General features: G+C 41.9%; 1 protein-coding gene across 1 annotated transcript; it reads right to left on the bottom strand.

The window, feature by feature from the left end:
- Positions 1–21,003: 21,003 nt before the first annotated feature.
- On the bottom strand, positions 21,004–22,969 carry olig1 (oligodendrocyte transcription factor 1). The gene has a single exon (XM_056389614.1). It carries the CDS (start codon positions 22,236–22,238, stop codon positions 21,459–21,461), a length of 780 nt encoding a protein of 259 aa, XP_056245589.1. The 5' UTR covers positions 22,239–22,969; the 3' UTR covers positions 21,004–21,458.
- Positions 22,970–25,509: the final 2,540 nt, after the last annotated feature.

Here is a 25,509-nt window from a genome sequence, read left to right on the forward strand (position 1 = left end):
CGCTACGAATCCCTCTCTGGAGACAAAGTTTTCCTCCTATAAAAGGATAGAATATTTTTCTTAATTACAATCTCAGTATTACTTTTGTAGTTTTGTGTTGTCAAATTGATGAAGGTGAGTTATGTCTATTTGCATGTGTTTTCTGAGGCTGCAGCGCGTTGAGCTCTCAAGGCCACCGTACACCAGAGTATTTTTTAGTAATATTGTAATGATCCAGTTCTCAGCTATTCATATGGTGAGTTCTGTTTTTATTGTTAGTATTGGCAGAGCCAAAGCACAAAAATAAAACCCATGTTCTAATAAACTGAAGTGATTCTTAAAGGCAAGCAAATCTTAAGTTACGTCAAGAGGAGTCCCAGTCAATTTTTCCTGATCTAAAAGGCGCCTTATATGTAACTTTTGGTGAACACAGTTGTGGGATACTAGCAAATGCTAAAATGTAGTAAGTCAGCAAAGTCATTTAGTAATATCACACAGCAAAATCTATATATAATTTACTAAAATGAAGCTACTGGTCATACCTGATACTCATACCCTGAGTGTGTTGAATTATATTTTATTTCTTAACTTTTCATGTGTGAGAGGAAGATTGTGTTATTTTCTCTTTCAACAGTGACATAGTCTGAATTGAAGTCTCCAGCTCTGGTTTACCCCAGGGGCGGATCCAGACATTGTAAACATTCGGGACTTAGCCCAAACTTAAGGGGTCGAAAATGAAACCGTCACATTTCGCGTCGAGCACGAAGGCTCCGCGAGTTGTCGGGCGATATTTCCACAGTAGCTAATAGAGCTCCATTGATTTGCCTGTCCAGTCAGAGAGACTGAAGGGAAATGACACTGAGTTTAAGTTTTATTATAAACTTTATAAAAGATTCAGGGCTTTTGGGAAAACATCCGAGGCTCGAGCCCTATAAGCTACCCCCTCGCTCCGCCCATGGTTAACCCTTCAGATGAACGCCAGCTTGGCGAACTGTGTCTGACTGTGCTGACCTGGTTTGGCATCACTAAAATGCAGATTCTCTGCAACCCAACGACACCATCATACCCCTTCTTTTTCCCATGACCCACATCCAAAGCCATGCATCATCACGCACTGCATCTATTGTCTCCCAGCCAACAATGCAAGGGTTAATAACTGGCTAACCCGGAGAGACATGTAGCTAAAACAACAATAACAAAAAACAACAACAACAACAACAACAACAACAACAACAACACACAAAGCCCTCCCTCCAAAAAAGAAAAAAAAAAACTGTGACAATGATGCCATCCAGGGAGCACAAGTCCTCCATTGTTGAGGGGTTGACGCGCCGTATTGTGCCTGGCAGACTACATTGCCTCATAGCAGCTGGGTTGTGCTGGCAGGGGAAACAGGCCTGACTGTCATCAGCTGGGGGAGATACAGTGTGATGCAAGCAGCATTACATCACACATGTGATCCGGCAGGCGATCGCCTCTACACCGCTCTGTGCTGCTTGTTGACCTCTGATGGGCTGTAAGAGATTCTATGAGTTCATCCCAGGGCTGAAAATAGAAAAAAACAAAAAACAAAAACACATTCATTCAATATATTTCTGAGAGAGTGCGAATGTGACAGCGTGAATTAGGAACAAACCACAATGAACACTAGAGCTGTGTAAATCAACTTGACTTGACTTGTTCGTGACATGTTATGAGCTATAAAAGTTATTTAGAGAAATTGCTGCGAATTAGTAATTTAACACAGACGCTACAGAAAGGAAATTGAAAATAACTCATCAAATAACATGAATACATTCCTGGTAATCTATGGCTTGTAATCTGTGCACAAGGCGTCTGTATGACAGAAAAGTCACATTTCTGTCTGTAAAAATGCTCCCAGAGACACTTGCACTGGTCACACGCCTTGTAAAATACACAGAATCTAATGTCTACATGTCAGGATGCAATTAAAAGAATGTATCCCCATTATCTGTATGCAAACAAAATTAGCTACAGGGCTGTTCTGTCAGTTTTGAACTGATAAAAATGTTGACCTAACCGCTGCACTTACCACACACACACACACACCGACACACACACACACACACACATACACACACACTAACATGCACAGATGCACACAGACAAACAGACAGACACACACACACACACACACACACACACACACACACACACACACACACTTTTTTCTCAGGCAGGTCCTAATTGCCTATAAATGTCAGTGTGAGTCAGTGTGCAATTGTCTTCTGGTAAATTAACTGGTGGGACTGGCACCTCCTCATTAGACAAGAGATACACGACCCAGTGAGAACACAACACACCAGTCAGCACTCAGTTTGCAGCTCCTGGCTACAACCCTGAGCTCTCCTGGGATTTTTATCAAAGATGGCAAGAACTGGTGTGTGTGTGTGTGTTTGTGTGTGTGTGTGTTTGTGTGTGGCTGAATGCATGTCCGTGTGCATATGTCTGTATGTGCGTATACATTTGGTATTCATGTGTTTGTGCTTGTGTGTGCGTCTGAGACCTCCTGAGGGAAATTAGTCGTTTCTACCCTGCGCTGTCTCCAGGTTCATCCCTGATGTTTTCTCTCTCTGCAAGGACACTCCCACTCCCATTGGGCCACACTGCAGCTAATTGCTAAATACACTGGCTGTTGTTTCAGATGTTGGCAACAGTCTCTGTAGAAATGACTGCCGTTCTGGCTAATTGGGAAACAATATCCAGACATGGGTCTCTATAGTTTTATGCCGTCTTTTTACAGAAGAAGTGCTGATCTGTCAGTTACAAGCTGAGATGATCACACAAACTTTGTCTATATATATATATAAGATCAGATCATTTTGATTGTTTGTTAACACAATATCTGAAAGAAAACTGTCAAAACATTCATTCATGGAGTTTCGATCCAAGATTTTTTAAACAAATTTAAACATTTTCTCTATTTTCTCATGAACCACAGAATGTACCTGAATCACTGCAGGACTCGGGTCAAGTTTCTGTTTTAAAATGTATCACTCTTGCTACGTTTACTCCTGGCGTCCACACCACTCTGGCGTTTTCGAGCCCCTAAAGCTGAGACTTTTGGAAACGCTGCTGGACCCGTTTCAGTTTGAAAACTCAGGGGTTGTGATGTAGTCAAGACGGGTAGAAATGGAGACTATTGGAAACGATGACGCAGACATCCACGTTCGCTCCGTGATTGGGTCTTATCAGTCACAACTACCAGTGGTGAATGCGACATGGGTAACGAATTACAAGTGTTGCTCTGCTAGCAGCTGTTGTGCAGTTAGAGTCTGCATATAACGCTATAACTACCTTTTGCTGTTCCTCGTTCGTAGTATTTTCTGCAACTAACCAACTGCAGAGTAGACAATCTACTTCCTGTTTACACCAGCACATGCATGCGTGTATGTATATGGTCATGCAATATGGAATGGGAATGTCGTTCGTTTTGCAGGTATTTGGTCAAAAACCAAGTTTGACCTGATGATGTCACTAGAGGAGTGGGCAGGGGATCACACAAAGTTGGTGGTATTCATCCTCTGGGGACCATGAATAACTTTTCATGCAGTCCATTAGCTAATGAGATCAGTCTGGGTCAAAGAGGTGGACAAACCAACAGACTGACATTGCCTTGACCAGAGCTATGCTGCTAGCATGGATAGAAATATAACATATACCAGAGCTGTCTCTCTCTTTCCTTGTGTATTTCTGTAGCTACACATTAGGATCCATGTACAGATTTAGCTACAATACAAGTTCTATTATAATGTATCTGTGTAGCAGGACACACTCCTGTTTATCGGTTAGACAGCGCTGTGGCTGTAAAGCCCCTTCAGGCAGATAAGTGATTTGTGATTAGGCTAAATGGATTTGAGACAATGACAAAATATAACACAGAAACATGAATGAATGATGCAACGATGATAAAATTATACCGTGGATTTCACCAGTTGGTTCAGTTTGCAGGATGATGGGAAGGCTTTACCAGTATCCCCGGTATAAATTAAGCCTACATGAAAGACTATGGACTTTATCTTCAGTTCATTCGCAAAACATTTTTTACCATGAGTGGCAGGTTGGATCTGTAGCTTTTCTCCTTGACCAGCATCACTTTGAGGGAGCTCACACAGAGCACAGCGCCGCTCTTCACAGCGCTTGCTGAACTTTAGTCCGTTGAATCTGTTGTTATTCATCCCTCAGCAGTGGTCAGCACCTGAGGGTCCGAAACATGGAGAGAGAGGGGGAGAGAGGGGGAACATTAGAATGACTAAGATACAGAAACACAGCAAAAGGATCATAGAGAATAGATGATGCAGTGAGCACAGCTCCTTACTAAATGTAGAAAATAAACCTCGACTAAAGAGATCGAAGCTGCAGATTATTCAACCTTCGTCTTTCATGCCTTTGTTGGTGCGAAAGAAACATCTCAATGTGAAAGGTGGATTGTTAATAGTTTTTGCTACGTTACAGGATTTCTGTGTTTCAGATGAATCAAAATCCAACAGTTTATTTTCCTAAAAGAAGCTGATTGATTCAGAGCTCATTTAACATAACTTTCCAGCTGACAATGTGTTTTCTGTCATTTCTGTGCAAGACAAACAAACATTGAAACAGTTGCTGCTCCTTGAAACATCTGAGTGTGAGAATAGAAGGTTTTCAGGATCAGCAGCGTGTACTAGCCATCTGTTAGACAGTGAATGTGTCTCTGCTTCCCTCACTGTGACAGCACTCACTGTGAATTACACTGTTACCGCCAACTGTCTCTCATAGCGCACACAGGGGCGTCTTTGTGTACTGTATGCTGATGGTACGCAGATTATAGTGGTCAGCCTGTTGCTCATAGTCCAACAAAGATGGAAAGAAAGAAGTAAAGTCGCAGAAAGAAAAGAAAAGAGAGAGAGACAGAGAGAAAGAAGTGACACCATTCAGACTGTCACATGAGTGTCTCCTCTGTGGGTTTGGATGCAGGTGTGTGTTTGGTCTCCCAGGCTTGTGTTTGTCTGTCGCCGTCTTTGTATGACACGCTGAATAAGGACAAAACACACATGTGCGCGCGTGCACACACACACACACACATACACACACACACACACAGGCACACAAACAGCCTGTGTTTCAGTTTCTTTGAGGAGGAAATTTGAATTTAGATATATGCAGAACCGACATAAATCTGACATCATCTTTGATTAATCATGAGTTGTATTGACTTTAAGGCAATAGGAGTAAGAGATGTTTTTGTTACTTTAGTTGCACTTTTTTGTTTGATGAGTTACAAAGGACAACTCCTTCCTCTTGATGAGTTTATATTTTCAGCATTCTTTCTGTAATGAAGCAGATAAATGGTTGATTGACTGAATTGACTGTAGAGGCATCCAGTACAAAGACATGGATGTCGACTGATAGATGTAAACTCTGGGCTCAAAGTCAAAATCACGCATTTTAAAGGTCCCATATTTTACACTTATCTGATGTATTATTTGAAGTTTTGAGCCATAAGAAGATATATTTGTGATTTTAAGAACCAAAAAGCATCTCCTCTCTCAGGTTTCTCTCTGGAGCTCTAGTAACAACATGTCAGTGAGCCAATCAGAAGAGAGGAGGCGCTAAGCCCCTCTTCTGATTGGCTCACTGTTCTCTGAGTTATTGAATAGAAATATAGAAGATTTCAGGTAAAACACTCAGAGAAACCAAATCCAGCAAGACTGGATGGTGGGTCCAGGTGGGCGGAGCTTGGAGCACGGCTGAGAGCGGTAACTGATTTGTTGTGACGTCACGGAGTCAAAAAAGTCCTGGTGGTTCGGTATGGGCCACGGAAGAACCCATTGAACTTGGGGGCAGATTTGGATCATTTACTATGAATTAGAGTATTTTGTCTGAAGTCATGTGTATTTTGGTTGATATAGCCTCGGTGGAGGTCTCTGCTCTGTGGGTGCCCTTCCAGCGTTATAGATGAGGTTTAATACAAACATACATAGACTAAATACATTCAAATGCAAGTAAGATTTGTGATTTCAAAGAATATTCAAGAAGTACACAACTAAGAAACTGCAAATCAACAAACTAAATGTGTAAACTTGGTAAAGCCAAAGACATACACACACTGAACCACACACACTCAGACACGCACACACAATGTGATGCTTCAGACAGACAGGGAAGATGTGTCTGAAGTCTACACACTTTCTTTCTTTACTCCACACACACACACACACACACACACACACACACACACACACACACACAGAAGCGTCTCTCTTCTGCAAGCAGCCTCTTTCAATACTCAACTGTCACTGAGACTGTATGGTGACCCGATCTTATTCTGCTGGTCCACACACGCGTGCATACACAAACACACACACCCTTTGTCTGTGCTCCTTATATAGTCTCTTTAGATTTCAAGCTGTGTGTGTGTGTGTGTGTGTGTGTGTGTGTGTGTGTGTGTGTGTCAATAGGAGAGTACAGGGATGCCCCCTGACAGTGCTTTTAGTTGATCCTTGCTATGTCATTGCTAGTAGAATTACTTTGTGTTACAATGGGTCACTGGGTCATTGTTAGAATATCAAACTCCTGTGAATGGGATAAAAAAAAAAACTGCAATTAACTCTCATTTGCATCAATTAATCTATTGATTATTCTTTCCAGTTGTCAATAAAAATGTCCATTTGGCTCTCCGGTCTGTCATGACTCTGCACCAGGTCATTTTTGGTCGTCCACTTTTTCTTTTGTGTGTAAAATAAAAGTAATTGTGAAAAATCAATTTCCTAGAGCCAAAGGTGATGTCTTCAAATTGCTTGTTCTGTCTTGTTTTGTCAAAACCTCAAAGACATTCAAATGACAGTGATATCAATCAGAGATCATCTGAGAAGCTAATACAAACAAATATTTGACATTTTTTCAACCACCATAATAATTGACAGTTTGGTCGTTGATTAATTTTATAAATTGAATGAATATTTGCTGAAGTGTAAAGCATTATCGTCATATGGCTAATTAAAGGTCATGCAGCCTATAATAAAGACTTGAAAATACGAAAAGTGAATAGCTCTCATAAAACATTAAAATTGCGCCATAAATTTATAATTTATTTTCTGTGGTTCTACTATTTTTTTTAAATGACACTTAAATATGAAACCACACCATGAGTATGAAGATAATACCACTTGATGTAATTTTATTTCACATTTTTAAAATAAAAATAAGATTTTAGTCTTGAAATCGCTCGGTGCACTGGCCGAACATTTCTGCATTGTGTGACTTACCGCATGTATGACAGTCGGGTAGCTGTGTGTTTTGGGGGTGGCAGCAGTGTGTGTGTGTGTGTGTGTGTGTGTGTGTGTGTGTGTGTGTGTGTGTGTGTGTAGGACAATGTTTGTACTGTGGGGGTATGCAGACAGATGGCTGGGACACTTGTACGTCTGTGGAGGAACAGTCCCACCATTGTCTGTGTCACAGTGAAAGCGGATTGTTGTGGCGGCCCCGTCACACTGTAGTGTCTGTAAATCTCACATGTTCAGAGCACCAACACTCACTCTGACTGCCATAGTGATGCTGCTGCCTCCTGAGCGATCATGTCGACCATCGAAGGATGTGACAACTCGACAGATAAATTATGTCCAGACCTGACTTTTAAATCTAAGTCTTTTTTACATCAGGGTAAATAAACCACCAACCTATGGTTGGCAGAACCTGTGTTAGGAGATAACTTGTGATTTTACCTGCTATGTCATTAGCAGTTTTAACAGTCAAATATCACAAGCTGCAGACTGCGACTTTGTGAAACGATACACAATACGTTCCATATTGTGTGAAACATAAACTCAGCTGTGCTATGCTACAGCATACAATGATCATTTAGGCAACAGTGTGCTTTTCCAACAGTATGGCAGCAGTTTGTGTCTGTGTTTCCTGTTTCAATGTGACAGTGTCCCCAGATCCCTGAAAGAATGATTTTACCAGTTTGGTGTCGAAGAACTTGACCGGCCAGCATGGAGAACTGACTTCAATCCCATTAAGCCCATTTGTGATGAACTAGAACATTGACTGCAAGACAGGAATTATTGTGAGAGGCAACATCCCCCAAGTTTGGCAGGTAGCCCACCTTGCTCTCTCCCTGTGTTTACTTTTGTCTCGCTATCCACTAAAGACAAAATGTCATAAAAAAAATCATTCTGCATAATGCCTTGTCAGAAATACCAAACACCTCACAACAAAGTTTTTGGATATGTTTCATTTTGCTGCTCTGTAAACCAGAACCATATAGTTTAATAGTAATTATAGGTAAAACTGGGAGTGATCAGGTGGTACACGTCCAGTTATTTCTAAATACTAAACTAGCACAACCTAGCATTAACATAGACATATCCTCCGTTGCCACATCCTTCGTCTCTGCTCCTACGCTGATGATGCCCTTCTCTACCAGTCCACAGAGACCCCGCAACAATGTTTAGATGAAGATGGAAAAATGACTCCATATGTTATAACTTTGGAGTTAACCACAACCCCAACAAACTATTTCTTCCCCCAGTTCACCAAACCAGATTACCAAACCACCCTTCTTCCACCTCTCCAAGATTAATGACCCAAACTGTCAGAATCACTTATCCATGTTTTCACAGCATCCAGACTTGATTAATGCAATAGTATCGTAAGTAGCAACACAACAAAAGCTCTTAACAAAGTCCTGTATGTGCTTACCTGCACCCACTCCAGACACTATATCATATCCACTATCACAACTTCACACCTCCTTACCGTTCTAATCTCCTCCACCAGTCCACCCTCTCTTTTTGCATCAGCTTCGGCCACCGTGGCATTTACAAGACACAAGGTTATAATACGTGCTCCGAGCAGCTACGTCTTCAGGTCAGATTGGATGCTGCAGTGAGTCTCTATTGGAAAGTGACGAGACGGGTCAGGGCTAGCTGGTTAACATGCTAACTTCAGTAGAGGAAAAGACGTGACAGAGACAAGAGTGCTGAATGCTGAAGTTGCAACATTTCTTCTAAATTTGTAAGTAAACAGCTGCTAATGCTAATGTTGGCTAAGTAGCGATAGCAAAACCTACAAATAGCTCCCGGTTCAGGGAAAATTTTAAAGGGGAGAATCAGTTCTGTCATTTCCCACAACATAAAATATCAAGCCACAGTCTTCTGCATGTTTGTTTGCACTGAAAAGAAACAGACATGTTGAAAGTGACACCCTTATTCGAAAAGTGTACAGATGGGATCCAACACAAAAGAACTTTGAACCAATTATCATAATCTCTCTCTCTCCCTCTCCCTCCGTTTCCCCTCATGATTAAACATGGGAGAGTTAAATCAGACGATTAGCATGCTGTCAGGGAGAAGTCTAACTGCTGTTGTGTTTCACAGTGTGAGAGACAAAGCGCTGGCCTGCACACCGACAAGCCTCCCCGGCCAGCTACAGTAAACTGGTAAACACACGTCTGTTTGGCTCAGCGGGGGATGACAAACACCCGCCGAGGAGGCAGAGATGAGAGGGCGGGAGGAACTGAAGAGAGAGCTCGTTTTGACTCTTTGGCTTCTGTGTCTCTTGGCGCCTAATGTCCAGAAATCTGGGGCCAAACAAGTCGTTCTGAAAGGTCCCGGCACGACTGCCAAAAGCAGGGAGGATGGAGACAGAAGGAGGAGGGAGGAGGGGGGTAAAGGGCAGTTTTTTTTAGAGAGAGAGTGAGATTGGACAGTGGACTCACCTTCAGTTGTTTTTTTTTTCATTTTTAAGGTTGAAAGTAGGGAGGGAGTGGGACGCAGGAGATATTCATTCCCAGTAAGAAAAAACAAATTCTGCTGCTCGTCGTCAAAGATGTAGATTTGTGCATAAAAGCATTTGTGTTTCAGCAAACAGCTGTGAGGGCTGCATGAGAAAGAGACAAGTGATAGTAACTGCAGAAGTGTCTTGATATATGTGAAATCATGGAAAAGGCAAAAGCACACTTCTGAGGGTGTTGAGCCTGATTTAGAATAAAAAACTTTGACACTATTTTCTGTGTCCATAGTATAAGTCTGTTATCATGCAGTCTGATAAAGCCTTGCTGCATGTGTCCAACCATAACACAGTCCGTTGCACCACAGGAACTTCACACACGCACCAAAACAGACAACCAAGGGCTCAAGGATCCTTATCCAGAACTACATTCCTGTGTCATAATTCCTGCCCCCTGGAAAATCCTTGTCCTGGGGGAAAGAACCCAGGAGCTAGTGTAGTTTTCTGTACTGTCACTAACTGGTCAAACACAAACTCAGCGGCTGCTACAGCTTGTTTATAGCACTCATTCACACAGCAACTAAGCACTGTATCAACATGAGGGGTGGGCATTATTATTGTGTATGACAAGGACTGGGCAAATGAATGAATGACTGACTTTAACTGCCAATTTATAAAAATTTTGGTCAAGCTGAAAAAAGAGGAGACAGGCGACTCTTTCTGGGCTTTTTCTCTTGCTTTCCACCTCAGTACGTTTCCTTTCAAACATCACTGAGTTGCACACTTATGAATTATGTGATGACTCTGAAACACGTCCAAAAACAAAAGCGTTGTTTTCCATAATTACATGACCTTCATGGTTCTTCAGATACGGTGGAACCACAGACAGGTGTAAAACTGACTTTTAGTTCCTGGTTTGGTTCCTGGGACAAGACGATCCAGTTTGGTCAAACGTGTCTGTACGTTGCTGTAAACCAACATGTACACATACATACAACGTATTTCTTCCGCCCTCACTCAGTGACATTTGGAGGTCGTTGGAGTTGATGTCTGTCCACTGAAAGACGTCTCAGTGAAGCCCTCGTCGGGGCTGATCGGCCTGGCCGCGAGCCTGCCGCGCCACGTTTGGCCATCCCGTGTAACCATGCCGACAGGATTGGGCCGGGGTCCAGGAAGACAGTCGGCTCTGGAAGCTGTCAGCAGCAGCTCCGTTTGACAGCATGCAAATGTATGCAAATGAAGAGGTCCAGCCATGACACCTGCACACAGGAGGAATGGACCGTGCCCTTCCCAACAGAGGACTCAGGATGGTGGGTACACTGCCCAACACACACACATCCATATACGCAAACACACACACACACACACACACACACACACACACACACTCATACTGTGATCCTCCGGTACCCATCAGTTGCTGTCTTAATACTGAGCTTTTAATTTGTTAACTCGCATTCAGAATTATGGTCCAAAATATAAACAGTCCCACTCCAACAGACCTTTAAAACCTGTCCAAAGGTACAAACCTTTTACTGTAAAAGAGATGAAAAATATGCTATTCAAGCACTTCCCTCACTCTCTCTGTTTGATACATTTCTATATTGTTTCTTTTAATGTGTGTAGAAGTTTCTGAAACATTCAGAATCACGTCAAGTGAGTGCTCCGGTTTATAACCTGGAAAATTAAGACTGTCAATTAAAACAACATGTGTTTGCAATGGGTAACAAAGTAGGACGTGTACATTTTTTATACCACTGCGAAAATGTCTTTTCAGCTGCTCACACCATGCAAAACTCAAAACCACAGAAAATCATGCAATAAGTGGTTCTAGAAGAGGTGAAACTGCTGTTAGCCTTGCTTCTCATTCAGCAGAGCAGGGCTAAGCAAAATGAGCGAAGGTTATGGAAAGATTCAAGAGCTGTGAGTGTCTAAACATAACCATAACAAAGTGTAAGGATGCTAGTGGATGCAAGTGGATATTGTACTGCAAGACTGGATATTCTGGCAGAAAAGAACAATTCCTCATTACATAATTAGTTGTATATAGATGTAATTTTTAGAAAACAGAGTTGCATTTACTGGCATGTTGAACCTGCTGGTGATGTCAAAGTCAGGATTCATCCTGTGCAGACAATGCACTAAATCACAGACAACGGCAATCCATCCAACCAAAAGACGGGCAGACAAAACAACTGACTGACTGACTGACTGTCATGGTGACCAAACACTTTCACAGAACATTAAAAGGCACCAAAACACTGTGAAAAGCATCATGTTTTACACCTGAAATAATGTGACCAAAAAGTCTTATCGGGATTAGTGCAGACAGTCTGCGGTCCAGACTGACGAACACTGAAGGAATTAAATCATATGCACTGGTTCCCTCGGCCTGGGTCCATATCTACTTTCTACTTGTGACTATACAGACAAAACAGGAAACTACATCACCCACTCAACTCTCCAGGATCTGATTTGATCAGTAAAACAAATGCCTCTGTGCGGTGGATCAGATTTACTGTGATGATTCATTTAAATTTCAATGAAGACCCTGCTGAGGATGTAATGTTCAATAATATACCTGTTGTAAGGTGTGCCTGCATTGCATTACGGTTGACTGCAAAGAATGATGATTAGAAATACAGTCATCTATAATGGAGTTCTTGTTGAATATGACTGAGGAAGTTGTTTAATTCCACTTGTAAGATAAATACACTGTTTATCAGTGTTCAAATGCACCGAGGGGCGTTTCTCCCTCATTATTGACGTCTAAGGCAGAACAGCCAACACACGTTCTCCACCTTTTAACTTACGGTGGAGGTTTTTCCAGACTTCAAAGTAAAGTCATTTTGATTTATTGTTCAATAGGTCAAAATCATGTACCTGTGTGATAAAAATGCACAACGCTGCCTGGCCTCTCCTCGTTTCTCTGAAGTGTTTTGACTCCTGCGTTGACCCTGCCGGCTGGTTTTGGCATTCCAGCAGGCTGGAGGAGTGGGGCAGTGAGCTGTGGCCCCCAGCAACCCCTGCACGCACACACACGCACACGCACACACACACACCACACACCACACACACACACACACACACACACACACACACACACACACACACACACACACACACACACACACACACACACACAGACTGTCCTTGGGTTGAGGTGTCCAGGGTTTCTGCTGGTCAGCAGAAAGAGAACGGCTGTGTGATGACACAAGTGGGTCTGTGTGTGTGTTTGGGGGGGGGCTGTAGCTGTCAGAGCAGCCTTGTGTATGTATATGTGAGTGTGTGTGTGTGTGTGTGTGCATGTATGATTTAAAAGTAAGGAGAGGTGGGGCAACCTCAGGGAGGGAGCTGAAGTCTAGTGGCTCTGGTCCAGACCTTGTACCATGTAAACTGACTACACACCCAACCCTTCAAAAATCTCATATTTACAACACACACACACACACACACACACACACACACACACACACAAACCCTTTGCCCTTGGTTGTCTGTTTTGGTGTGTGTGTGAGCAGATGGACAGGCTCATGGACCCTGAGGGAAGAGAAGAGTGTGTTTCTCCTACAGTCTCAAAAAACAAACAAATACACAAGATTAAAGAAGTATAACACAATTAAAACAATAGAAGCGACGCTGCTGGTCAATGTCAACAAAGTCAACAAAAACATTTGTCCTTATTAAAATTTTAGTTTTTTTATTCACTATTTTTGTATTTTAATAATAAGAGAGAAAAGTGCACCAGACAAAATATTATAAAGCTTCACACAGGTAATATCTGTAGTTTAAATATTTAAGAAATAACATTCGACCTGCATGGATTATAATACATAATCCTTCATAAAAGAGATATTCTGTTTTCTCCCCATACTGCTGACGGCAAAAATAAACAATACACATTTAATCAAACTGAATAAATCTGAAAAAGGCTTTCAGGCCTGTAGTTCTGCTCCTAGTGAACAAATTAAAAGCACATTAACAAAACAAAAAGACACCGAACACAGTATGGAAACTGACTAGTAATGTGGCAAGAAGTTGTGTCATGATCGTATTATATGAACAAGACTATAGAGTATTTTTTTTTAATGAAACTATAGCTGCTAGGATAAGTCACTGTGTTTATATTGTGTAATAATAAAAATAACACCACCGTTTTTGGTATTTTAAATCCTCAGTGGGTCATTTTATTATCGACTTGGTTACGGGATCACACGACTAACAAGACAAAAGTGATTCCTCGTCTTCATCTCTCTCTCGGCTCGGTCCTGATGATTGATGACTCCACACACACTCAGTGTTTGCCTTCTTCAGACCGCTCTACTCTCTCGTATGGAGATGATATTTATGGGTTTGCTCAGCACTTAAAACAGAGGAGACTCTTGTCTCTTAATGGTCCAAATGTCAATAATGGACTTATCATGTTTAGAAACATGAATACAAATAAATTACGTTAAAATTTAAACTGTAATTTTAAGTTTCAGCATGTCTGACACTGAGAACAGTGCAATGCATTGTTTATATGCACTGTGTAAATTATATGTAATACATAAATTATGGTTAAAAACACAATGAACTGTTGAAAAAGCAACTTAAATTTGCACTAAAAATATTTTTATGAGTCTGATCAATTTTATACAAGATAAAACTAAACTGATTTTTTTTTTTTTTACATAATCAGATATTAGAAAAAATACCCAACGACCTTCTTGATATTTCATAAATTTAACTCCAGCTCCCCCCTGGTCTCTAATCTGGGCCATGTTCACTCATGCAGCAGTAACAGTGAAAAACTAACCCGTCTCTGGGAGCACAATGGCGGGTGGCCCCCCTGCCCCTCAGACTCCCCACATAGACGGTGCTGTCTGACAAGCCCGCCTGCCAAACAACTCAATTAAGCAGAAAAGGAGGCAAAAAAGAGAAGCCCAAACAGAGGAGCGAGAGAAAGGAAGGGAAGAAAGAGGACAGGAAAACAGAGGAGGGAGAGGGCTGGTGGCTGTCAGGCCTCGTCGACACCCAGCCGACGTTTGGCGAGAAGCGACAGAAACACAAAACAAGAAGAAAAGAAAACTGATCTGTGATGTGTTAACTGGAATTCCTGCTTCCAAGGCCACCGTGGGTTCAGAGGGCAAACTGAGGGCCAGGGGTTCATTACCACAGAGACACACACACTCACACACACACACATTTAAACAACCATACTACTGTTGTCCATTTTACAAAGATGTGATTTAGGTTTCGGAATTTTGTTTCCAACTTCTCAGGTGTCATCTAAGTTCCATTCATTTCTGTGTATTAAAATCAACCTGCAGGGATTTGTGTGGCGATTCATCACAGTCAAGCTACATATATTATTGTCCAATAGTAATCAAGGTTATTATAGCTTCACTTAAAAACAAAACCAATACATTCTGTAAAATTGAAATGTAAAACTGAAATTAAAATCAAGTGTTCCCAAACTAAAACCCATTTAAAAAGCACTAAAATATATATTTTTTTTTTTTACTGGACCTGCAACATACCGACAATAAAGCAGCACATGTTTGTGGTTCTGGACTGAAAGCAGAGCTTATCACCTTCAAAGATGTGTCATCGAATGTGTCACCTAAAAATCATACGTCATGTATACGTATGAGGGATCTGGTGATTCAAAGTAGTGCATGATCTCCACTGAGCCTGAGTTTTATCACAGTATGATTTGAACACAGCATGTAACTGTTGCATACAGTTACATAGAGTTTGTCACATATGTGATGCCCCAAACTACATGTGTTCTGACACACGATTGGATATCTTTTTTCTTATGTCACAAACATATTGAAGCCTACTCTTTCTGACACTGTCACAAAAACCACAAAGCACCAGTGCTCTGACCTCCACTGTTTCATGTTGAGTTGCCATTTTAAAGATGTAAACATTTTTATTTTGATGTGATGGACAATGAAAAATAATGTTTTCTTTCATCCTGGTTTTGTTTTGGTTTGGTTTTTCTGATTTAATATCTGGTGGTAGAATATAGTGTGGTGGATGAACCATCCATAATAAAGGATTGATTACTAGGTGACCTCTGTATCCTTCCTCGTATCCGTCACATGCTGGGAAAGTCCTCTGAACAATAACCTCAGAGGTGATGCAGTGCAGATGCTTTATATCAGACTCTTGACACCTGTATTAGCATTACTGAAAATGCATAACGCATACATCTGAAAAACACAAGAGCAGACATGATGTTTATGGTGACCTAAGGGACACAGAGAGCTTTCAGCCAAATAAAAAAAAAGTATATTTTCTTTGGGTTCCTGTGTTAACTTTTATTATAATTTTATCTACTTATCTACAACAACACATCCTAATTTTGTTACCGTGCTCATTAGTGGCTCCAACTTCAAATTTTTTGTGTGCCTGGAGGGAATTAATTATTTGAGAGCCCGGTAACAAACACTGGAATGGTAACAAGGAAAGTGACAAATTTTGGAGTTGCAGTATGAAATCTAAGGATATGGGATGTTGTAAGTATTTTGTCCTCCTTTGCTATCTCCATAAACATTTTGGAGTTAGGGTCCCAACCCTTCTACCTTATTAATGTTTCCTCTAGTCACGTGTTCAGTAATGTTAATTCTCTTATACTTACATGTTTTTTAATAAATAGATGATTTTTTTAAATATAATTTTAAGCAGTTTTCTTAATACATAAATTTAGTGGTGATGAAGAGGGAAATCAGCGCTTAAATTCTGTTGTGTGTCAGTGTGAGTTGCTGCTCAGTGTTGTTGCCACGTGCAATATTAACACATGAAAACAAATGATTCGACCTATTCAACCTAAAATCAGCCCTAAACCGAATCATTCGCACAGCTTCAGGGATAATGTCAGATTCTGTAAAGACAATACATCTCCGGTGACCACACACCATCTCAGCCCGTCTTTTTGCCGGTCGATTGGGGTAATGAGGTGACGGCTGATGGTGGCCTGTAAAGTTGTAATGAGGGCCGCGGCGTGAATAGGACAGAGGGCTGGAATGGGTGGGAGAGAACACGATGCTTAATGAGCGGGCCGGCGGGCTCAGCGGTAACCCCGTTGTATCGGCTCGGTCTGAGACAGAAGGGGTGACACAGGGGATCAGGAATTTCAGGGTGGGACAGCACAGGAGGGTCTGATGTTATTTAGGGAGGGAATGAATAAAAGCTGGGTTAGAAAGTAAATGGGGGTCCTGACCAGCCCCTGTGCTCTGCTCATTGTGGAGATGAAATTTATGGCTCAGGACTTCCTAAGCCAAGGACTCCCCACGTTGACTGGTTAAGTGCTGTGAAACAGTACGACAAAGGCTGGAGGCAAACAACACTCTGAGATGAGAGGCTGCAGGAGAGGGGACAGTGGAAGACAATGTGTGCGAATCCACGTTAGAGACCGGTGTTGGACTATAAAGTGACTAGTTGGATGCACATGCAACATGCTTCAGCTGAAATGTAAATGAACACATCATGTAAATAGATAACAGTGACATGTGTAGCACCTATTGCACTTTAGCAACATGGGTACTAGCAAATATGTGTCTAAAAAGTCTAAAAAAAAACCCTATTTTGTAGAGGAAGCTTGGCATCAAGCTCCTCCTCCGTTGGTTCTGAATAGTTGATGATTCAGTGAATGATTGAAATCTGCAAGGACTTATATCTGAATAAAATACAACGATGGTTTTGGCTCTGTTTCTGTTATGTAAGTAAAAAAGTGCACACTGAAGTGTCTTGTTATTAAAAATAATCATTTCAATATCAGGAACTCAGATTGTTTCATCAATGGCCAGATGAGAAGGTTTCTACGATACACAACTATACAGTATGGTTAAAGGGGTTGTCTTTACAATATAAAAGGTTGTAATATTCCCTCTGAGCAGCGCTACGTCTGCAGGGCACACTGGAGGCTACAGTGAGTCGCTAAAGGTGATGGGCCAAGCCAGGGCTAGCTGGGTAGCATGCTAACTTCAGTAGAAGAAAAGAAGTGACAGAAACTTAAGTTAGCACTAGCGTTGCTTTCCACCGCTGGAGGCAGCTCTTGGTAAGTAAAGGAATTAAGTTCGATGTTGAACCTGCAACACTCCTTCTAGACTGGTAAGTAAACAGATGCTAATGCTAATGTTAGCTATATAGCAATAGCAAAACAGACAAACAGCTCCTTCAAGGTTAGCCAGTTGATATGACACTACAATGGTTAATGGTTCATCCAAGAAGTCATTCTTCTTAGGACAGTCTCTTCTTGGGGAACTGTGCTTTGGCCACTTACTCCTGACAATAAGAAAAAACTAATATTCTTCAATTTACTTCAATTTGTTTGTTGACAGTTTGACCCACTGTCATGTAATGTCAAGCTTCACCAATAAGAGCTGGCTTAACTGTAGCAGCTGTATATAAAATCTGTCCACAGACATATAAACACTCCTAGTTCCCGCTGCAGTAGGTGTCTCCAGGACCACATTTTCCTATGATCTCACTCACACAGACTCACAAGGTGAAAATTGTTATAAGATTTTTTAAACCGTGTTAACTAAAGGGAACTTGGTGTCAGTTAGATTTTCAAATTAACTTGATGATGACTATTGTTGTATTTTATTTTCTTACAGATGAACAAAATGTCGAGAATGTCAAGAATTTGAAAAAGGGAAAAGAACTTTGTTTGAAGTTTGACGTACAACACGGCATCAGTCTCAGCTATGAGCTGCAGACAAGCCAGTTGTCTAAGAGCCACAACCTCAACTTTAAAACACATGAAATACAACATTAACAACTGATTCTGCTTGGATGAAAATGTCACAATGCTGTCTTATTTCCTATTTTTATAATAATTGATAGTTACACCATCACATGAATAACCAAAAAAGAGAAGCATCTAAATGTCCTACTGGAGATTTTAAAAAATCTAATCAAAGAAGATTTCAAGAAGATGTTGAACATTTAAACTTATTTCATATTGTTTTTGCTGTGCCAGGCATTGTGTATGTCTTTCTACAACACAGTCACCTGTGCACAGCTGAGAAAAGAAGTCTTTTCATTAAATAACTTCAAATCATCAGAGCAGATTACTGTTGAATTTAAGTTACAGGATCTCGGAAAGAGCAATGCATTGTTTCTATTCATTGTTCTATTACTGTTAGACTGTTTATGTCGACGTCGTTTTTATTTCTAGACAAGTGTAGCCTATAAAAAGATTTTAATCTTACCGAGACTTTTTTTAAAAATCTGGTTAAATAGGGGAAGAGAAGAAGTAAAATTTCTAAAACAGTGGCACAGGTTTCTGGATGTGCTATGTCTTTAATGAGAGTAAAGTAAGAGCCATTCAGGCCTAAATCTGCTTTTCTGGTTGTTGTCCACAGTGTGTGTGTGTGTGTGCGTGTGTGCATGTGTGTGTGTGTGTGTGTGTGTGTGTGTGTGCGCACGTGCATTGTCTTATGAGCTCTCCTCGCCCCATTGAACAACAGTGATGAAATGGAGATGAGTTAAAGTGCTGACACAAAGACTGACCAGACCCCTGCGTCGCTGCAACAATGAAACCACCAAACGCGAGAAAGTGAGAGCCTCTTGGAAAAACAGAGAGAAAGAGCAGAGAATGAGAGGGGGGAGAAATTAAGGAGGCCGACTTAAAAAAAGAAAAAAAAAAAGAGAGAAGAGAAGAAGGGCTGAACCATCCTGAGAGCAGGAGGAAATGGATGGTGGGCAGCGGTAGCAGAATAGAGAACAACCCGGAGAAAATAGCAAGGTAGCTAATCCCTCCAGAGACATAAAGCAGCTATATGTAAATGAAAGACGTGAAGTTTGGCCATCTTACTTTGATCTATGAATCAGGCTCTCCTTCCCTCCCCCCTCTCTCCTCCTTCACTCTCACCCTCTTCTCCTTCCTCCTTTTTCCTTGTAAGAAAATCAAGCCTTATTTGGCTTAATCTCACTTAATGGCATCCAGCTCCTCTTTTGTCCTCCCTGATGCTAACAGATTCCCTTCCTTTCACTCACCACTATTCACATATCTACCCTCTATAATCCTCTTATTCCGGGGTAGCAATTATTTTGAGTATTTTATCAGCATTATGATTATGATTATTTTCATTATTATTATTCATGCAGGCTGTGCTAAGGGCCAGGTTGTGGCTGAGAATATCCTCCCTCCTACCAGCGCCTCTTATTCTCACTCAGAATGAGGCTGCCTGCTTTCTTCCAGAGGGGTGGCGAGTTTGCAGGAGTGAACCCCATTCAGGGAGACACATTTTCTGGGCGTTTGAACATATTGTGGAGTGAGTGTAATGAGTAGCACCAAATCACCCGTCCTGGCTCCTTAACACAGAGAAACATCAAGAATTTGAGGATGGAGGAGAAAGAGGGGGCTAATAATCAAAAGGCCTCCTTTCTGCAGAGCAGTAATTACACGGGTGGGTTTTGATCTTTTGCTTGTTGGAGCAATGAATGGGGGGGAACAGATGAGGACTGTTTCACTATTTTGAGGAGGGTTTTACGAAGCCTTTCAGCTCAGCATCTTGTCAGAGTCTGAAGTATATCAGAAATTATAACGGTGAAGATTCAATGAAGGTGGAACGGTGCAAGGAAAAGTTTGGCCCTGTTGATTTTCTATGAGTGAATCCTTTCTCAGCACTTTGTGGGACAGAACGTAATGCAGGATTTAACAGTGGCATGAGAAAAGCTAGTGGTTGAAGAAACTTTATGCAAAGTTTTCCTGAAAAATCCAAAGTTAGCAAAGAAGTTTAATCTTTACCTGTTGGATGCAAAGATCATTACTCCATTATTCTTGGTTCCACTAAAACATCAAAAACATGAATGGGATCTGGCTCAAAGTCACACATCTTGCTGGAGAAAGACAAATGCTTGCTTCATTATGTAATGCAAGGATATCTCACATTTCCTCTCTGATGACAACTTAAACTACATGTCCCAGTTTCATATTTCATATAAACTGTGTACAGTATGAAATCTCATTTTCACAATAGACTGTTTAGACAGTTAATTTATAAGGAATCTAACCATTGTCACATCTATGTTACTGGGTTTGGTTGCAGTCCTGTGTGTCTGTACACTTTTATAACATTGCCTGTGTCCCGATTTCATATTAGTTTGACAGTATCTTCTCATTTTTGTTTATTTCTGTTTTGTTGATTGACAGAGGTGTTCAGCCCCAGTTACAGCAAACACAGAAACATTAATACAGAAATCAAGAAATAAGCTAAATTGTTCAAACCTTTGGAGAAAATGATGTGTTCATGTGTGACTCTGTTGCTCATAGGAAGCAGACCGAGAAATGGGTTTTCAGAGCCTTCAACTGGCAATATTTTTATTTCACAAAAGCCCTTTATTCGGACCCTCTCCAGCACCGGGCCCTAAAATTGTCACCAACTTTCAGCCAGCAAGCTACAGTACAACACTGCAGTCATATGCACCGTGCACACAGCCATTAGTGTACATTTAATATGCAACAAACTCCAAAGTAGTTCATTATTTCTCTGTTTGTGACATAAGAAATGTGATAAAATGTATTGCAACTCGGAAACAAAATGAGCATTATTAGATTTAAAGAGCCTGTCTTGTCAAATACAGAATAGTTGTGTATATGTTTAGAAGATCAAGGGTAATTGTGAGTATATAGTGTAGTAAAATAATATAAACATGTTAAAAATGTTAGAAAAATAACAATTCATATAAAAAATGTTTCATACATGTAACAGTCATCAAGTCCATTCTTCTTCTTCGACTTCAAGGTGTCACTTTGGGAATCTGGGAACCGGAGTGGAATGGCTGAATCTGGGCAGTCTGCAGACTCCACAGGGGCACAGGGGCCCGCCTGAGGCCCCTGCAGAGCTCCACTGCACTGGGGCGAGCGAGGCCTCCATGGGGCCCGGAGACAGCAGGGGACATTTAGCTGCAGAAGATGATGAAGTGGAGGAGGAAGAGGATGAGGAGGAGGAGGCTGCTGAGGTGAGGAGGGATTCCTGGGTGAGGAGGAGCTGACCGGGGCCGGAGATGAGGGGCCACCCTCCAGTGAGCAGCAGCCGAGGGACCGGCCCTGTGTTCACCCCCATCCCGATGCTCACCTCCCCCAGCAGCCGCCGCATCTCCTGCAGAGACGAACCCAGGAGGAGGATGTAGTTCCTGGCCAGGACCAGGGTGGAGATCTTTGAGAGCCGGCGGCCCGGAGGAGCTCCAGGCTGGTGGGACTGAGAGGAGGAGGCGGAAGAAGGTGAGGAGGCGTAAGGCACCATGACCTCCCTCAGGGCATCCATGGCAATGTTCAAGTCCTGCATCCGCTTCCTCTCTCTGCTGTTGATCTTCCTCCTGAGCTCCTGCTGCTCCTCAGGGCTCAGCTCCCTCTGAGGTTTGGTCGATCTTTGGCCGCTCTGGAGGCCGAGCATTGGTGCAGGGTGGAGGCGAGAGCTCAGGTTGAACCCTGGAGGGCAGTGAGGTAAGTCCTGGACAGACCCGGGGCCACAGAGAGGTAGAGACTGCTCCTGGGCCCTGATCACTGGGTTTGACAGCACGTTCATAGTCTCCTCGGAGGTGTGCCAGTCTTCAGAGTTGAAGTTCAGTGTAGTCTTCTTCAGCAAAAGGTGACGTTTGAGAGACAATGCAAAAATAGTCTGTCAGTCAAAACAAAAAAGCTTAAAAAATCCACAAACTGCAAACATGTGCTCCCTCCACCTTTTGCTCTCCCCTTTGCTTGCAGAAAACAGATGCCATCCAGCACAATGACGAGTCACCAAACGTTTTTACTTTTGGCTTCAGAGGTTTCTGGCAGCACAAGTGAGTGAGTGAGTGAGTGAGAGCTTCCTAAAGTGGCAGCTCAGTTTTATCTCATTTCCACAGCTGCGTGTGGGGAGAATGACAGCTCACACAGTGGAAAAGTGAGCTAAATGCTCCCCTCACTTACCCCCACCTCAGCTCAACTCCTCCCCAGCACATGATGTGCTCTTTAGAAACGCACACATGCACGTCTGACTTTTTGATATTTGACAGTGAAATGAGAAACAACTGGTAGATGGTGACAACACCAGCAGAATCCCATTGAAAACTTGGACAATTTAGGGCAAAATATTAGAAAAACTAAAATTCAGTGCATTATTTAATTAATCCAAAGTCTATATTCTCATTGAGATATGTTTAAAAAGTCTGTGCACAAGATTATATGAAAGGATTAAACAATCAGGCACAATTCAAACACTCCATTAACATTTGCTGTTGACAGTTAAGACCATAATGTTTTGGAAGTTATTTGTGTTTTTGTGTTAAACATGAGCAGAACTAAAGACATTTACTGTGTTTTTTTCATGTGGTAAGATCAGATTTTGTTTTTCAGACTGAAACGTATGTATCACTGCATAGTTTCTTTGTGCTGCTGTTAACCCTGATGTTCCTGTAAAGGAAGTTCTTACAGTGAGGCACTGTCCTCATGAAGTTGCCAATATAAAACAAATACACAATACACTCAAAAAGAGCAAGTTGCTTTTAGTTGTTTAGCATTTTTAAGTTGGAACAACTTCATAAAATGAGGTAAACACAACTAAAGCAGATATAAAGTCAACAGAACTTAAGACTAATAGTTATATATATGTAGCTTTTTAAGTAAAATCAACTTTTCAGATTTTACAGTGATAAATTAGAGAAACTGCCATAATCCAAATGTAAAATGAACATACACTGTTGACCATGAGGTAATGATCCCTTCCCTGCATTTCATACTGGATGAAAAATTCTGATGAATTCAATCAGGAGTGACAGGAGCTTCTCAATATAGGAGGTGAGTTTAAGTTCCTGAAATATTTCCATCATTTTCCACCTCTATTTTACTTTCTGTTTAGTGCTATTTAGCAAATTTTAATCTGCTCAAATAAGATAGTACACACGGTGACAATTAGCTGCTAAACATCAGCATGTTAGCATCGTCTTTGCAGGCATGCTAGCATGCTGCAGTTAGCAATTAGCCTCAAAGCACTGCTGTGCCTAAATGAAGCCTCACAGAGCCAACAGTGTCAGCATTGTTTTTTTCTTGTTCTTTATGTGAAGTTAATTGAAAGCACACACATTGTCAGCTTAATGGAATTTACCACCTCAGCCATTTAACAACTTGGAAGCCATTAAAATCTTCAGTACTTTGTTATGTGCCAGAGAGCAGGTATTAGCAGTATTAACATAGGTATTAATTGTGTCAGAGAACAGTTTTGGCAAACAGTCAATGGACACATCATTGTGTGTGGGGAGTTAATTGATGGTTTTGAGGTGGAGGTTATTGTTGCTCAGTTCTGAGCGGCTACGCTAACCAAATTGGCTGGCAGAGAGCTGGGCACGGTTCCAGGCAGCCAGACAACAGGCCAATTGACTCCAACCACAGGTGAAGCTGGCTTGGGGCACCGAGCAAGGCTGGAAACCTCAGATGTGCCATTCATGAGCCACAAAAAGACCTCAGCATCACTCCGTTACACAGTGAGCCTGGCCGTCCTCTCTTTGCACTCCCTCCCCCTCCTCCTCCTTGTAAAGCCCATCTGAGTGGGAGAAAAGGAAGGCAGGGGGAAGAGGGGAAGGACAGCACCGTTACACACAGAAAGCAAGTTGTTCACGATGAAAGCAGAAGGAGATGCAGAGGAGGAAGACCCTTTCTTTCTTCCCCAGCCGCTCTTCTCTTGTTGTTCAACAAGTGAAAGATGTATGTGGAGGCGCTTCCCTTCCCCGCCAGTGGTCCGGTGGCGTCCGGCTGGTGCTGTGATTGAAGCTGAATGGACAGACTCCAGACGGACAGGAAAGGGAGGGCCCCAATGAAAAGGGCCAGGCGGATGGCCCTCGCACCTGCAGGAGAACAGAGTGCAGGCAGCCAGGATGAATGTGTGTGTGTGTGTGTGTGTGTGTGTGTGTGTGTGTATGTGTGTGAGTGTGTGTATGTGTGTGTGTGTGTGTGTGTGTGTGTGTGTGTGTGTTTATGTGCGTGCCTGTGAGCTCAATTTGATTTCTAGTGCCTGTCTAACAATGAGAGGTAATAAACGGAGTAATGAAAGAAAACGAGCCATGATGCTTTAGACTGTATTTTGGGATGTGGTCTCTGTGTCAAGAGAAATAAAAAAGGACACCTGCAAGGAGCCACACATACAGAAGTCAGAAAGGAGGAGAAAGAAAGAAGCTGGTGTCTACTAGAAAAGTGCACCTCCCCCACTTTTTTTATCCACAAGGGAAAGAAAAGTGAGCTTGATTTGGGGCTGCAGCCCAGCATATCCGCCTCCCAGCTTCCAGGCTCCTTTTGATGAGGCTGGACCAGGGCAGGAGCACCGGTGGCTTCAGGGCAGGGGGAAGACTAGTGTCTTTATGGTGGAAGGAGAACTATCCATCTGGGCAAGGCCGTCTAATGGTGGGTCTGCACCTGGGAACTAAATGCCTCGTCTGTGTGGAGCCACTTCCTGCGGCTGACAGACAGGAAGACACCTCGGCCAAACCTCCTGGGTCAATTTATCCTCCAATACAACATGATAAATACACCCAAAGTGATACCACTGGAAATAAAAAGGTTATGAATTCTTTTCTGGGTGCTTCTGCAAATCTAAGAACTCACACACCAGAAGATAATAAGATCCAAGACACTACATGTACAAAAGGACTGAAATAAATATAAGTTTTAAAAGTTTATTTTCTACTTGCTTTATCTCTTTTTCCTCGTGTGATTTCTTGGTGCTGGTTTTGAACCCACAAATCTTCAGTATCAGTTGAACTTACTGTTTTGAGTTTCTTAAATTGATTTCAACAAATTAATTGCAGATTTTTTTAGATGAGGATTTG

The sequence above is a fragment of the Seriola aureovittata genome, chromosome 11 (genome assembly GCF_021018895.1).
Source record: "Seriola aureovittata isolate HTS-2021-v1 ecotype China chromosome 11, ASM2101889v1, whole genome shotgun sequence".
Lineage (NCBI taxonomy): Eukaryota > Metazoa > Chordata > Actinopteri > Carangiformes > Carangidae > Seriola > Seriola aureovittata.